Below are 16,892 nucleotides of genomic sequence, written 5' to 3'. Positions count from 1 at the left end.
TTGAAGTCTAATTCCCTTCATCAAGAGCTGCTTTATGAATGTGATGTTAAAGCAGTACAATAGTATAGTGATGTGAAGACAATCAGTCACCTGTCACCCTTCAATCCTCTCGTCTTTTCCGTCAAATCTTGTGTCAAAAACGACACTTTTCAAGAGGTTGTGTCATTTGTGACTTGAGTGCTGCTTTGAAAAGTGTAAATCAGACTGTTCTGCGCTTCGCTACACTGTTTTGATTCTTCTAATTCTCTCCACTGTTTGACAATTGTTAAGGTGAAAAAAACAACAACTGAAAGATGAAAAAATAAAGAACCGTCTGCTGTATTTGCCCTCTGTCTCAGGTTTATCCCCAGTTTGCTGTTTGGCCGTTGCTGGGGTTGTTATCGAACGGCATCAAATCACCTTTTTTTGTTCCTTAAAGGTTGTAAACATTTGTAAATGAGCGCTTGCATGTGTTGAAGGCATATTAGGTTTTCTCCCTGGCGTCCGTTGGGGTTTATTGAGTGTGCAGTTGTTGATCCTGGGCCATGAATCCTTCCCTGCCCTCTCCTCTGCCTGGAGCCTGCCCCCAGCTTCTCCACAACCTCCCACTGAGCTCCCTCTGTCTCTGGCTTCATCTCCAGCTCCGTCTATCCAGCTCTCCATCGCAGCTCCCGCCTCCTGTCTCATGTCCCTTTCAACTAAACTCTGGGCTTTTTTAAATATCTGTGTTCTATTCAAGCCTTTGTTATTCAACCTTCTCTCATTTGTAATTTATATGTAGCTTATATATATATATATTTATACACACACACGTATATATTGTCAACTTCACCTGTTGATAAATCGAGTCCCCTTCACGACCACTTCTATCTGCAAACACTTCACCTGTCAAAACATATAAATCTATGGTAGAACTAACAACATGTTGAAAGCTTCATTTTGTTCTCGGTATACATAACAGCTTTAATGTTTATTTGACACATGCAATATTTCAAATTCATTGTTTTATTTAGGTGTGTTAAACCCATAAATTGGACACTCTGGAGTGGATGCTATGAGTTTGGCTAGTTCTTGATTTTTTTGAATTTATAATGATGGCTAATGTGATGAAGCTTAGAGGAATAGTTTGTCATTGGGTTATACGCTTGCTTTCTTGCCGAGAGGTAGATGAGATGATCAACACCGCTCTCATGTTTGCGCGGTTAAGCCAGCAGGCGGTTAGCTTCATTTAGCATAAAAGACTGGCAGCAAATGGAAACAAACAAGTAGCCTGACTTTGTAAAAAGGTGAAACACAAAAAAGCTAAAATTCAACCCTGTCGTATTTTAATGCGATATTTAGCATCAGGCTACGTAACAAACAAATTAAACATATTTGAAGCAAAACCATGATATGCTGCTAAACCTAATCTAGGAGTTTTGTTGCCATCTTGTTTCGTTAACGTTAACCACGTGTTTAAGACTGTGACTGTAATCCTGGAGTGAATACGTTTCCCCTGAAACGTACTTGAGAATGTTCTTTAGTTAAATGGGAACATGTTTTTTTTTAGGAGACAGAGTTGCTTTGGTGAGAGTCTATTTGCCCCTCTTTATGCTAAGCTACGCTACATTATGGCTGACTCCGGTTTACTCTACAGATATGGGAGTGGTCTTAATCATCTCATTAATTGTTGGCATGAAAGCCAATAACAGTATCTTTTATTTAATGTCATCCAACATGTTCTCCTTTTTTTGCTTTTTTAAACATTTTAAAAGGTGGCATATTTTTGTGATGCATCATTTCTCGTGCCCAGGGGACACATGCTTAGCCACGAGCAACATCACCGAGAGTTTGATTGCAAAATGCCTCACAGAAATGATGTGTGCTGTCAAATATGCGTGGGGGCGCACACAACATCTTGTGCATCTGTCCACTAACAATTCCTCTATGTGGACACATCAAGAGAAAACAGTCCTGTTGGCAGCCATATTGGCTGAATGATTTATTACTTTCCTCACATCCACCTGTTGTTTTTCATAGGGACTAATTAGAAGCCTACTGTGTGTGTCATAATGTAACGTCGCTCACAGAAACACGGGGGCAGATTTGCCCAAAATAAACAAGGTAAGAAATAGTTCCCGTCGTCGGCCGTGTGAGGTGAGAGCACCAGACGGCTTCAGCTGTTTTGACGTCTTGGGACTGTATCACACGATACTTTGTGGGGATTTTTTTGAGGAGAGCGACGTCTTGATTAAGTCTCATCTCACTGTTTAACACACTAAATTGAACAAGCGACATTTTCCCCTCTTCATGCCCTTTTCTCCCACTTTCCTCCCTCTTTCTCCCACTTACCAAACCCCTCTTATCTCTTCAGCACATCTCTCTTCCTCTCCCTCTCTCCTTCTCTCCATTTCTAGGCCCCGCAGATTGTCACTGTTATTTACCAAATATAGACTGACAAAGAAGAAGTGGGATTTTTTTACTGATTGAAGATCAAAGTAGCAAAGTCTCCTCCTCGAAGCCCGCCCCTTCTATTAGCCGCCCTTAAGAACAGAGGAAAACATCAATTTCTCGCACATCAATGGCGGCTTCATAATCAATTGAAAAAGACACTTGTATGGGGATGCAAATCTTATCTTTGTCTTATTAGAGCTTTTAGAAGATGCATGTCGGGATTTAATGTTATGAAATAAAAGGGGGTCGCTTTTTTTAATCTAAAGATGCAGAGGCGTTAGTAATGGTCGAAATCAAAGCCCAGAGACTGTGGTAATTACTGGAGGAGTTTGCCTATCCTTATTAATATTGATCAAATATTACTGTGATCTGATCTCTGGGCTTATGATGAATTTGGAAGGTGGTTAACGAGCACAAAGAAGAACATGGCACTCGTTTTTTCCCCTGTGCAACAACCACGAGCAACTGTCCGTTTTCTTCTCGTTGAGATTTTGACCATAAAAGAGAGCGAGAGCAGGAAAAAGCCAGTTGTGTTTGAGGTGAAATTGTTACAATACTTAAAGATTTTCACCTCTCATCTTTTTTTTCCGTTTTGCCTTGAGTCGTATAACAAAGTGATGCACGCTCAACGCTGGTTGAGTGTTGGAAAAAGACAGTTGTGTCAAAGGGAATTCAAGGTTGCTTTTTCATTGACCTGATGATGATGTGCAGCGCTTTAAAATGGCCCTAAATGAGCTGATGTCCTCTAGGCGAGAGGGATGCACAAAACACGCCGCTTCAACAATGCCGCGGATGATCACAGAATGTTGAAAGATCCTCATTTTGAAGTGTAAATAAGGCAGGCTCAAAAAGTGTTGCCGGTGCGGGCACAATTTCTGCACAATACATCCCAATTCTTCGGAAGCTTGTTTGTGTTAAGCGCTACTTAAGTGCCGACCAGAGAGATCATTGCATGCCCGAGTATATATACATAGAGCCTCACAGGGGATCGGGAAAGGTGGAAAATTCATTAGTGTTTATTTCATTGAAATTCACAAACCAAAATCCTCCAGCTATGCGCACATAAACAAAAGAGTGAGGGCGCTTTGGAGCCACCCATGTGGAAAGCATTGATTGCTGCTCACTTGAAGCCTTCAGGAGTCTATTGGACACAAAACTTCAGGCCAATTGATTTTTCTGCATTAATTTCTCAATTAGGATCCTTGAAGAAGACCACAAGGGCTGCAGCCAAACAACTCTAGTTGAGGTAGAAGCATGAGGCTTTGGGGCCTTAACGGTGTGTGCGTGTGTGTGTGTGTGTGTGTGTGTGTGTGTGTGTGTGTGTGTGTGTGTGTGTGTGTGTGTGTTCACGCTGTATCTGATCTGCGTAACACAGAACTATCTGTATGATAATGAACGATTTTGGGATCAATTTTTGGGAAAAAGGGAATACCTGAGAGGTAATCAATATTTGAACCAACTGTGCCCTTAAACTTCATACACTCACATCACTCCATCAGAGTCAAACATTCAAACAACAGACCTTTCAGAGCAGCTTTGAGCGTACAGTGTGTGTCATATTGACAACAAAAAGAGAGGAATTACACCACTAAATGTGTAGTTTGTTGTATTTTGTTGTCCTTGTTGTTGCTTTTCACCTCTGCTTTATTACTTTTTTTAAATAAGAACTGTTGAATGATTTTGTCCATTAACTTTACAGTAGGTTGGAGATTTATTTTTAATCCAGTCGTTTGCAGGGTTAAGGCGAGTTAACATCAGACGTTTCATAGTGAGGTAGAATGTGAGAGTTGTTTGAAATGGATTCATGTTGCTTACTATTTTGTTTTATTTGGGGGTTCAACACAAAAAATTCTCTGAACCATAAGTTTTCTTCTTTTACCATCACTATCACAACTCCATGTGAAGAACTACAGACAGTGGTTAAAAGTAACAATTCAAGTTATTCATGTATTGTACATAACATTTAAAGTATGTCTAATTGACTTTTGTAATGCATTCCCCCATATTACCTGATGCTCCGCACACAGATGGAAATATTACCCCCTAAAGTTCCTAAATCTTACGAGAAAGTCACAAAGTCGGCCAAACTGACACCCAAAATGATCATTATCAACGTGAACAATGAATTGATTTGGAAAGATTTATGACAGTCAGCCACATACTGGATATATAGATATATATTTTTTGTCAGACCATTTGATTCGTTGAACAACCTCAATCTTTTTGACGAATAAGAAAAAGAGTTTATTTACATGTGGCCATAGTTCACAGTCTGATGAATCGATTTTGAGTTCAGGTCTACGTGCACTTTTTCTCTTTGTTGGGAGATAGTAGCAGAAATATGTGACTGAAGAGAAATGAGCCTTTGCATCAACTATAACCTGCTCACAACTCAACCTTGGATGGTGTTTCGATTTCTTTTGACTCATATCGAACAAAGAACTGTCTCATTAATGGGCTCATCTTCCATTCTGTTAATGAAAACATAACCAAATGAACACGACGGTGCTCCGGTTTGTACCGAGAGGCCACTCATTTGCCTCGAGGTCGCGTCTCCATTGTGCTGCTCGTTAATAACTGTGCATGTAGAGCGTTAAAGATGCAATTGTCACTCTGCACTAAAGCTTTTCCAATAATTTATAGCATTGAAAGAAAAGACAGCCGCTACTTTATAACTCAGCAAATGAGCAGCAGTGACTAGTTCAAAGGAGAAAAAGGTTACTTCATGTTTATTTCTTAAATTCCTCTCCACGATTGATTTTTTTATAAACATGATGTAATAATGTGTGCAGAACCTTTGCAACCAAACCTTGTCCTTAATTAAATTAAAGTGTCTTGAATAACTTGGAAAATAGCCCTGATCTCACTGAATGAGCTGCACAATATGTCGTCTTTTATATCAATATCATATGAGTTCCTTGATTGTGCAACATTGGATGAATGTCAATGCACATAATAAAGCCTCAGTAAAGCTTGACATGAATGCACATGCCAATTTAGACACAACATAGCCAACAAATGCGCACAAACTTTGCTCAAATCTCACACACCGTCTCACAAAGCCAACCTGCCTCCACCGTGCACATAATGACCCTTCATTCAGGCTCCGAAAGGTCAACGTGGCCCCACTGTGATTTTAATTAGTCAGGAACATGAAGATGACACTGTTCCGTCTTTTACTTCTCACACAAAAAAGGCCTCCTGCTTCCTGTTTGAGAAAGTGCCTTCTATGAGATGCTCCCAGTCTCTTAATAACCAAAAATCGCAACGGGCTTCTCCCCATAGAAAGCCCAGAGATGTGGAGGGTCCTGCATACAAGACCATCAGAGAAAGGGAGAGTTCCTATTTGCTCCTCAATCACAAAGCAGGGGTCAACAGGAAGCCACTCTCGCTGCATTTGTCCCGTGCATCTGCTTTTGCCTTTTGGCTTTTTGTTTTGGCAGTGAAAGGTTTAAAAAACACAGAGGTCAAGAGATTCAATTTGTTGTCTGACTTTTTCATAAGTGGCTCACAAGCTGACAAACCAAACAATTCAAATTGATCAGGACCTTGCGATCAAGACTGGAAACTCTGAGTCAAGAGCTTCCATCCAAGTCTTCACCAGGGGACGCATTCTTAAGAAGAACACCCGTGAGAGGGGGGGGGGGGTTTATCCATCCCATGATTCCTTTTCTGGTTTCATTATACAGTCTGTCAGGGATTTTTTCTGTGTGATAAAATCACCACCATGCTCCATCATGTGGCCATGCAGGCGGATAACTGGAGTTTGCGTTGCGCTGCATGCGACTCCACAGACGGTTTAATGGCAAACACACACCATTTTCACTTCCAATCAAGACACAAATCAGCGTATAAAAACCCCTTTGGCTACCTGACTGTAAAGCAAGTGTGAAAGTATGACTCAAACCATTAACCCGCCGGCGAGTATACCATTGACCTTTAAGTAACATTTACCAGCCAGCAGCAGCTTTGGCGCTCCGCTCCCTGCGAGATGCTGCCGTGACGGACAGGTGGACGGTGTTTGTGCTGCTCATACTGTAGGTTACCTTGTCTCTCTGGTGGATTCCATGTTTAGAGAGTTCAGGACCTGCCCCGGTACCTTGATTAATGACTATCGCGTCCATTTCTGAAAAGCGCTGGGCTGTTTGTTTTGGAGGCGACGGGAGAGACAGCCCACGTAGCTGGCTTATTATGGTTCCCACGATGCTGTGTGGATGAGTTCTGGAGACACTCAGCTCCTGCTTGAGTCCAATACCTACAGTGATATGAAAAGCAGCGTACCTGCATAAATCATGAGTGTCCGGGCCGTTCACAAGAACACTCCCGATCCCACTCCTGGGATTTTTATAGGGGAGGGAAAAAAAAAATGAGGCTCTGTATCCTGAGATTTTGGCTATTGATTCATAAACTTTTAACCTAATGAAATGCTTGTTGAGCTGTTTGTTATATTAGTTGAGACGTCTCTGGAGGGTGATATTGATTTTAGATGAGTGCAGAGTCACAGGCCAATGTGACTCACTCTTCATTACACTATTATTCTCTTCCTCCGCTGTCTCCATTGTGATTTGTGCTGTGGATTTTAAACCGACAGGAAATGTATTTATAAAAAAAGAAAAAAAAATAGGGTTTTTTAACACTAATGTGCTTTTGCAAAGCTCCCTCAGACGCTCCCTCAGACTCTCATGTATTTCTGTACATGCGCATAGACTTCACTGATAATTGCAACAGTTTCTATATGTGAAAAAGATATTGCCCTAACCGAGGTTTCGGTCAACATAACACTCTGACCATTGTGTTTTTTTTAGATTCAAGGACTTAAGAGCATGATTCCTGCATATAAAGCTTTTATTTGTATTCATCAAATGCATTGTCCTATTGTGTCAAATGATTGGAGCGCTGAGGGGCAAGGGAGCACAGAGGCTCCTTTTCTATAAGTACAATAAGAGAGAGAGAGAAACATATAAAAGCTACATAAGCAGTACATACATAATGAATCATTTTCCAAGGAAGCAACTCTTTCCACATCGTTTTGATGTAAAGAAGACACATACAACACAAATATTTCTCAGAGCAACACAAATAAGTACACAAAGAAATATTCTGCAAAAGGAACAATGAAGTGCTGAATTTAACAAGCACCGTAATAAGTACATTGTTCAAGAAAACACAATTAACCATTTACGCATAAACGCAAGCACCATCTAGATGTTTGTTGTCTGATTTGCTTTTACTCTAATGAATGATATATTAATATATGAATAATATACAGTAAACAGTCTTTTCATAACCAGGTAAATCAGACATCTATTTATCCTTCCTGTCCATTCCAGAGAATGACGAGGACACATTAGTATACATATAATTATGGCTAACTACAGTATTATCCTGCTGATAGAATTTATATGAGCTGCGCTGACAATAAAATGCCAAAATACTTAACAGCATCTCTGCCAACAATAGAGGGAATTTGCACTTGACAAATGCGACTAAAGTTAAATGTTAAGTTTCACTTATTATCAAGAGAACAAACTTCATTACTGGAATAAATCAAACCACAGTTACCATAAAACAAGCATATTTCTGCGAGGGAATAAGGCAAAATGTCCAGCAGTAATATGTTAATCAGCACAGAGAGACCTTTTAGCTGGTGTGGTTGGCAACATTGGATGCATGATGGGTAATTAACTGTTTGCAAACACAGAGGAGGTGCACTGTGTGCTGCTGCTACCTTCCCTGCTCGAGATGAAACAATGAGGGTGTTCACAGGAGAAGTGTGTGATTTCTCAAAGTAGTTTGGTGTTCTCTGTGAGGATTTTTCAAATCTGTTTCTTTGAGTACTTGTGTAGTATTTATTTGACCAGGCATCTCTTTCTTCTTTTTTCCCCCCCAGACATTCATTTAGCCACAGATGTCAAATAAAAATGACAAAACATTCAGTCAAATCTTTTACTTTCCAAAAGCACAATTTCATGACAAAGAATCAATAAATTGATCTGTAAAATATTATATATATGCTTTTGCATGTAGACTGTGTAAATTAGGTAGCACATACAGTATATGTTAATTTCATTTGACAGCTTCTTTTTCTATTATTTATTTATTCCCTTTTAAACCACAGGATCAACAAACATAAACATATGTGCAGTGGGATTTAGAGGACTTAAGAGATTCACGGTATTAAACACTCACCCCTATTCACTCTGCTTATTCAAACAGTGCTTACTGACTATGGATCGACTATTTAATTATTCAACATTAAAATAAATCATGTCCCAAGGCTCCTTTGAAATCCAAAAATGATTAAAGCAGAAATGTGTGTTCTGTGAGACGCTTTCTGGCTACCTGTAGGAGTGCAAAGGTAAAACTATACAAAAAAAAAAAAAACATGCAAAATTAATTAGTACATCTTGTATGTGCATCGTATATATTGTTATATTTCAAGTCAAAAGCAAATGCATTTTGGAATATATTTGTCATCATTATAATGTTTTCTTTATGCCATGTATAGAAGAAGCATGAAAAAGTTAGAAAAAGGCAAAAATCAAACATGGATATTAAAGGCAAAACCGTGTTGACCACCTGCGATATTTATTTTCCAAGCTCCCAGAAACATAAAGAGTACAATAAAAAAACCAAGATGTAAAATAATGAAAGCAACATGTATAAGTGCTTGCGTTTAGCATTGTGTTATTATAGATTAAATTTGCATACGTCACAGAGACAGGATTATGATTAAATCTGCCACTGATTACCGCTGACTTCAAATCCAGCGGTGAGCAATTCAAACATGCCGGGGTCAGAATCAGTGTCTGGATTCACCATCGGGGCTGCAGGTGAAGACTACAATAGCGAGCGGGCGATCAAGACAGTGGAGATGCCTCGTGACTTCTTCCACACTCCGAGACGTGGAAGTGCACGGGTGAGACAATCCCCAGTTGTACCAAAACCACAGCATGCACACGGAGCAGAGGTGAGCACGCGAAGCCCATAACAAAATGAATAACGCCAACACAGAAAGCCGCGCGTGCTCCACGCTCCATCATTCAGAGCAGCAGTGGCAACGCAGCCTATCATCATCTTATTAAAGGGTCCTGTAGATTAGAATCACCGGGGCGGCATCAGAGGCAGGTGTCCCCACGGCAGGCATGATAACACGCTGCCAGCCCCCCAGTAAACTCTCAGGTGCCTGCTGAGGCAATCCGGGGAGAGGCCAGCCTGGAGCTCCTCTGCTTTGGTCTGGTCTGTGTGGGCTCAGGTTTGGAGGGCCCCGAGCGGCGGGGTGCCTCTTCTTCCACCGGCTGCCTAAACACAGACGCACTGGATGAGAACCAAAGACGGCTATCCCTTCCCCTTCCTCCCTGCTCCCTAACACTGCTGGCTGGGCTGCAGCCAGCTACGGCGGCTCTCACCTCTCCCTGATAAAGCACATCAGTGATCGCCGAGCGGAGTAGCCCGCTTTCATGGCGTTGCCTGCATGGTCTAGGTGCGTTGGTAGGCAGATTCAACAACACTTTAGTGCTACTGTGCACATGATTCCTCCTCACTGCTGTTTGACAACACCGCTGAGATCAGATACAGAGGAATTACTGTCATAACATTTGTTCTCGTGCGTCTAACAGCACGATGACATGAAACAATATTTTTTTAATCAGCAATTCTATGTCTTGTTTTGATCTTATAGTGATTTATTTGCACTAGGAAGGAGCCAGCCGTGTTGCAATGTGGTGTAAGTGTCACCTGGATGTATGTATCAGCTTTACTTCATGCAGTTACATTTGAAATTCATTGTTGATTTTGTGATTGCTCCATCAAATATCAGCTCTAATAGAAACTGCATTTCCTGAGCTGATGAGATAAGGTTAGTGAATCACCGGTGCTGAGCTCATCACCGACATACACACAGACACACACACACACACACACACACACACACACACACACACACACACTCGTGCACAATCCCCTTGTTCAGCTGGAGCAGGCATCAGGGTTTTTTTTTCCTTTCCCTATTGCTTTTATTTATACATTATTATATGCAACGGCAGGTTTTTTTTTCCTGTTATTTTGTGTTTATTCTTCATTAATCTGTTTTTACTCAGAAGAAATTATTGGATATTTTGCATTTTTTTCTTTGTTGTCCCCTTTTTTTAAATCTTATTTTTTAATTATTATGGACACATTAAATAAAAAAATGTCTTGCTGGAATAACTGAGTGCATGTGAAAAGAACAAAAGCAGGACACAAAAACTAAATATGGTTTTGGAGACATATAAACTACCTTATCATTTCATGTTGTCAAATTCTATCTTTCTTAGATTTTTAATTAACTGCAATCATTGGCATTGTCTTAGATGTGTCTTTTTTAGGCTGTATTTGTGTAAGAATAAGACACAGAATTGGAGCATCAGTTATTTGTGTCCAGTCTGGCTGCTGAGGGATAAAATAAAAAATAAAAAAAAACCAGCCTAGTCTGTGCTGCCAGTGAGGGATTCAGGTTAGTCCCAAAGGACATCACACCTGTCAAGAAAGCAGGATGCAATAACACCCTCCATCCCAAAAAATAGATCTGAGGAAACATTATCTAATATAATGAAAAATAGATCTAAAGCACTGACAAAGCAGATACAATAGGAAAAACAAGCTTGGAGTAACAGCTTTCATTCTGCTTTGATAGGCCTCCATTTTATAAACAACAACAGGACGGATACGGAAGCAGACACTAAATGTGAAGAATACAAACTTTAATTTAAGCTGTAACTTAATTTGACCCCAGTGCGACAGACTGGTCGGGAATGGTGGAGTCAAACTGGTTGCAAACAGCCTGAGGAAGTACCCTCTTTTCTTTTTTTTTTTTTATTCTTTCCCTCCACCGGGAGACCGCCCATATGTGCGTTTAATCCACATTTACAAGCAACTCCTATCTTCCTCCTATTTTACCATCACTGTCCTGCTCCCAAACTGCCTTTTTCCTCCTCACATGCGTTTCACTGCAGTCGTCCGCCGGCTTCCTCCAGCCTCTCTCGCTCTCTCTCTCTCTCTCTCTCTCTCTCTCTCTCCCTGCCTCTCTCTCTCTCTCTCTTTCTCTCCTTCCCTCTCTCTCTCTCTCTCTCTCTCTCCCCCCCTCTCTGCTTTTTTTTCCTCCTATTTATGAAAACGTCACTTCAAGTCCCTCCCTGTTTGAATCTCATTAGTTTCTTGTGTGTTTCTCCCTGTCAATAATCCTGAATCCAGACTCTCTCTATTTCCATCCCTCTCTATCTGTCAATCAGCGCCGCCTTTGAACTGAAAACCACTCCGACCAACTTCAACTCACTCAATCCGAGCGGCTCGGCTCCTTCTCCGGCTTCCTTTTTCTGCCAAGATTCCCTTCTTTTTTAGTTTTGTACCAACCGCCAGAGCTTTGGAAAACGCCAGTACAAGACCCCCAAACTTAAGCTCGGACTTTTCTTGATCGCCGAGATCAGGGGTTTAAAAACTTCGTGTTTTTGCCCCCCTCCCAAAAAAAAAATTTCTGCACGGGGAAAAATGCCGCAGCTCAACGGCGGCGGAGGGGACGATCTGGGTGCAAACGATGAAATGATTTCCTTCAAAGACGAAGGGGAGCAGGAAGAGAAAATTTCGGAGAACTCCTCGGCAGAAAGGGATTTAGCCGATGTCAAATCTTCTCTTGTAAACGAGTCGGAAACGAACCAAAACAGCTCGTCGGACTCGGAGGTAAGTTGCACATAGAAAAAAAACAAACCACGGGGCTGGATCGTCCCCGGCTCTGGTAAAGTTAGGGGCCTAACGTCTGTGACATTGTCACGCTGATAAGAGACTTTTAAAAAAAAAACTAGAAAGTTCACATCGCCCGCTGTGTGTTAACTTTAACGTGTTTCATTTCATTTGAAGGCGGAAAGACGGCCTGCGCCTAGATCTGAAACTTTCAGAGACAAAACAAGAGAAAGTTTAGAGGAGGGTGAGTTTCTGCTTTATTGTTCCGCTCTTGTTTTCCCTATTTACACCATGACATTATGACGTGTGGCTGGCGGAGGGCATCTCCTCCGCTTTATTCCTCTTAATGCATTTATTTTATTTTTTTTTGTGGGAAAAAAAAAAAAAAAAGTTATCAAGGCCACTTTATTAAAAAAAAGTTTTCTTCTTCCCCCCCCCCCCTCGCCATGTTAGCTGCGAAAAGGCAAGATGGAGGGCTGTTCAAGAGCCCACCGTACCCGGGCTATCCATTTATAATGATCCCCGATCTCACAAGCCCCTACCTTCCCAATGGATCACTTTCTCCAACAGCACGCACAGTAAGTTCATTTATTTACAAACTGTATGTGCACACACACTCTCTCTAAACACACACACACACACACACACATGCTCCACGGACTCCGGGTAGAAAACACGCAGCCCGGACACGGGAGTGTTGTCACCCACAGAAGTGCAGCCGGTAGAAAATGTAGAGCCAAGTTTTGCAGCTCGTGAAGTGTACAGTTCAGTGGCGCTCGTGTCCGCCCGCAGCGCCCCACAGCCTGTGTGTGTGTGTGGAGGACGGCAGCTAGCATGCTAACAGTGCTAAGCGCGAGGACTGAAGGCAGGGAAAAAGGATATTATGGGTTTATGGCAGGTCATGTGCACTTGACATTTTTACATATATTCCCCCTGAAATGTTTATTTCAATGCATGAGAAATGGTAAAACTATATATATATTTTTTTACAATAATAACAATTATTATGTTGTTATTATTGTCTCATGTATTCTACAATTGCATGTGTGCTTTTTTTTTTTTTAACCCACTGAATAATGCAATTGGCTTGTTTGCACAGCCTCATCAAACATGCCCTTTTTTCTCTCACGAGCTGCATGAGCATTCAGACCTTTACACTGGCTTTCTGACACGCTGCAAGTAGTTTGAAGCAATGTAAAACCACACAAATGAAATCAATATGCAAATGAGCTTTTCAAAGTCATTTGCATGTGTCAAAACCCATAAAGACATTATGTGAAAGGTGCATGCATTATCATTTTATTGTTGTTGTTTTTTAAACAAAACAAACTAATTATTTCTTATTTATATTTACTTTTTTTTAAAAGTGTGCTTTTATTGTTATGCAACTCTGCTGTGCTCTGCATGTGCATTCTAATGAGGAATCCACTGTCTTAAAAAAAAAAGAAAAGAAGCATGTGCTATGTAAACCCATATTTATAAATAAATTCATGTTATTTAGACACAATCAGCCGTGCTATAATTATGCACACTTACTCATTTGCTCAGCACCTCGCTGGTCCCACTGGGCTATGGCAATCCTTAAGCGGCATAATTTTCTCAACCATGGGTGTTTTTTAGCCCCCCTATTTTAAACGGTTGCAATTACAAGTCTGCGCTTTAGGACCTGTCATCTCATTTTACAAGGTTAAGGCAAAGACCAGGCATTAGGAAATATGACCCCCCCCCCCCCCCCCCCCCACACACACACACACACACACACACACACACACCACCTCAGCTCTGGCTAACGAAACTGATATTTGTTAAATTGTTTTTGTGCGCTGTGCACACCTTGAAAATAAATGCACATCTGATACATAATGCCTTTCTTTTGTGTTTGACACAATTTCTGCTTTTCAGTTCGACAGGGTTTCACACAAAATATTTTTATTCCAAGCTTACACAAAATTCTCTCTACGTCTGAGTGCTTTTATATAGTTTTTTAAAAGATTTTTTTTATATTTCCCAGCGTATGCATTTATGAGAACATTTTGCCATTCTTTCCCTGTTAGTCAGCCGGCCTTGTTAACGCTACTGGCTGGTATGTGGAATTAGTCACTCATTATTCTCATCAGTACTGACACAAACACACACACACATTCACAACACGCATGATTTGAACTGAGGCGCTTCCTTGTCTCAGTGGCAGAGGTTTGTAGTTTTCTTTGTGCCTTTTCGCATGCGCTGTGCCCGGCACCGGTCCGAGGAGCGCTCGCTTCATTGTGCCTAAGCAGCGGTTAGAAGAGCAGTAGCACCACGGCCGGAGGATGCTGCGGCGAGACAGTGTTGACTCTTTAATTCCACCCCTGAACTCCCTATTTTTAGAAAAAGAAGGATCTTTATTTTGTTGTTTAAATATGTGTTCCATGATGGTGAACCTGTTAGTTTCCTCTCTGCGCCACTTGCTTGTATATAAAAGATGAAGTCAGTGCACAATCCTGAAGCCACTTTTGATTATTGAGATGTTATAATAGGAGACGAACGTTTATTACGGCTGAATTCAGAGATCTACCTGAACAGCGACTGTGGAATAGATGATGAACATGGTTTTTTTTCGGCTCCGGCCCCCACTGTCTGCAGCGCCCTGTGTGTCCGGCCATTAGAGCTTTGAAGTCGGCGCCCGCTGTAATATAAATGTATTAGACTTAAAGCTGGCATAAATAATTCACCTGGACATTGATTAGCTGTCTTGCTCCCTAACATGTCATGTGAGGCAGTGAATATGACTGCGTGTTTTATTGGAATGAGACTTTCTCTGTCCGGTCATGAAAGGGTTTGATTCTCGCTGCTATTCCCTTCATTTCTCATCCTCTGCTTCTCTCGGTCTGGGCGATGCTGTGATGTTTTATTTTTAGGATGTGGATTTCAACATCTAGGCCTTTTTTTTTTTTTTCTTTCTTTTTTTTTTTAAATCTGTGTTTTTGTATTTAATATAAATAGTTTCAATTGAGATAATTGATTTCTGTATTTCTCAGAGAAATAAAGAAAAATCTTATGAATTTAGATTATTTCCTTCTCTCTGCTAGCACTGCTGCTGAGCTGTCTGGACGTTTTACCTGCTTTCTGGCATTTCTGTTTGTGCATGACTTGAGTGAGGGGGGAAAAAAAAAAGAAAGTCCTGGATGTGGCGGTTACCATAATATGTCTGACCTCTGGGAGCCATAATCAGAAATAATTAGTTTTTCCTACCACCTAAGTCCAAGGAGGCTAACAATTTAGTATCATTTAGCAATTTGACATGACTTTGTGCCCGGGCTGTAAAAGCCCTCGTGTCCTCTCCTCCTCTCCTCTCCTCCTCTCCTCTCCCTCCTCCCCAAACCCCACACAAAGGCCTGCTGGATCACTGGGGTGCAGGTTGAATTGGAGAGGTGGCCTGCCCAGTTCACCCCGGTTTTCTATCTCCTTTCACTTTCCTCCTGTTCCCTTTGCCCTCTCTACATCTCTTCCTCTCGCCGTCTTACCTTTTGTTTCCTGCCGATGCTAACACGGGGCTTTTTGAAAAAAGGCGGCGGGTTAACTGCGGTGCTGTGGGCTAACATCACACCTCAACAGGTCTGGAGACGCCGAGGCTCAGGGAGGGAGAGCAGGATCTGGGCGGCCAGCTCTGCTGCATCGGGCTGCAGGGCCGTAAATCCACTGGCTCTATTTACTGCCTCTCGGACTTATGAATGTTAAGATATTTGACGCCACCCCTGGCCCCATAATTCTCCAAGCCTGGAGACTTTTGGCGGAGGTTTTGAGTTTCGACGTATAATTACGAGTAGTTTAAAAAAGAACAAGAAAGTGGAAGAGTAGGGTGGGGGTGGGGGGGGGGGGGGGGGGACACACCAAGCATCCACCGCTGTGTTTAGAGTGAAAAAAGACGCTCCCAGAACCCGTGGCGATCCTACTACAAGACGGTGGAGAGGCTTTGTGTGGTTGAAACAATAGCTTTTCTCCCCTTTTTTCCCCTCTTTGTTCCATTTTTGTGCTCGTGCCAGGATCGCTCATGTTGCCGCGGATTCACCTTCTTAAAAAAAAAAAAAAAAAAAAAAAAATCATAAATACATCCACTTTCCTACAGGCCGACTCTTTCCTTTATCATTCTTATTCCAGGAAGACATAATGGAGGATTTTCTGGTCAGATTATTGTAATGAACATGCAGAAGTGAATGAACCGCCACCTCCTTTGTGCTCACGTGCACACATTGCTGTGGCCTTATCTGTTATAATTGACACAGACAGACAGTATCTTTCCTAAACGTGGCAGCAGCATAAGCATAACAATGGTATATCATATGGATTATGTGTGTTCAGCCTGCTGTAAATGGATTTTTTTGGCTGTGACAAGAGGAAAGATAGTTTAATGCGGATTTAAAGGATAGGGCCCACACCTTATCAAATTGGCTTTACATGTTAATGGGGCCTAATTGGTGTCCGCGGGGGGTTTCGTGGCACAACGCGGCTGCATTTTGTGCCTCTAGCCGCAAAATGCACTGAGTTTAGTTGGAAGGTTGCGCTCCTTTTGTCTTGCAAATCACTTTTGTTTACAAAGTATGGCGGAAGCGACTCCCTCTCTCCCTCTCTCTCTCCCTTCCACTACTCCTTTTCGTGCTTCATCTCTCCCTCTCTCTCTCTCTCTCTCACTCTGCTGTTTGTCTCATCCTATGCGAGGAGAGCAGAAAGAAAAGGTCCTTATTTTTCTCCGACTCAATAAACAGTCATAAAAAGCACAATCTGCTTTG

General features: G+C 41.6%; 1 protein-coding gene across 16 annotated transcripts in view; it reads left to right on the top strand.

Moving 5' to 3' along the window:
• Nucleotides 1-11,651: 11,651 nt before the first annotated feature.
• tcf7l2 (transcription factor 7 like 2) overlaps nt 11,652-16,892 on the top strand; it is an 86,569-nt gene continuing 81,328 nt past the window's right edge. For all 16 annotated transcript variants that reach the window (XM_079182546.1, XM_079182545.1, XM_079182550.1 and 13 more), the window contains exons 1-3: nt 11,652-12,126; nt 12,304-12,370; nt 12,580-12,704. In XM_079182546.1, the coding sequence (XP_079038672.1) occupies nt 11,938-12,126; nt 12,304-12,370; nt 12,580-12,704 (381 nt within the window). In that variant the 5' untranslated portion in view covers nt 11,652-11,937. The remainder of the gene's footprint in view (nt 12,127-12,303; nt 12,371-12,579; nt 12,705-16,892) is intronic.

The sequence above is a fragment of the Pholis gunnellus genome (assembly GCF_910591455.1).
Source record: "Pholis gunnellus genome assembly, chromosome: 21".
NCBI lineage: Eukaryota > Metazoa > Chordata > Actinopteri > Perciformes > Pholidae > Pholis > Pholis gunnellus.
The sequence above is the reverse complement of the archived record's forward strand: the minus strand, read 5'-3'. Positions and strand labels throughout refer to the sequence as shown.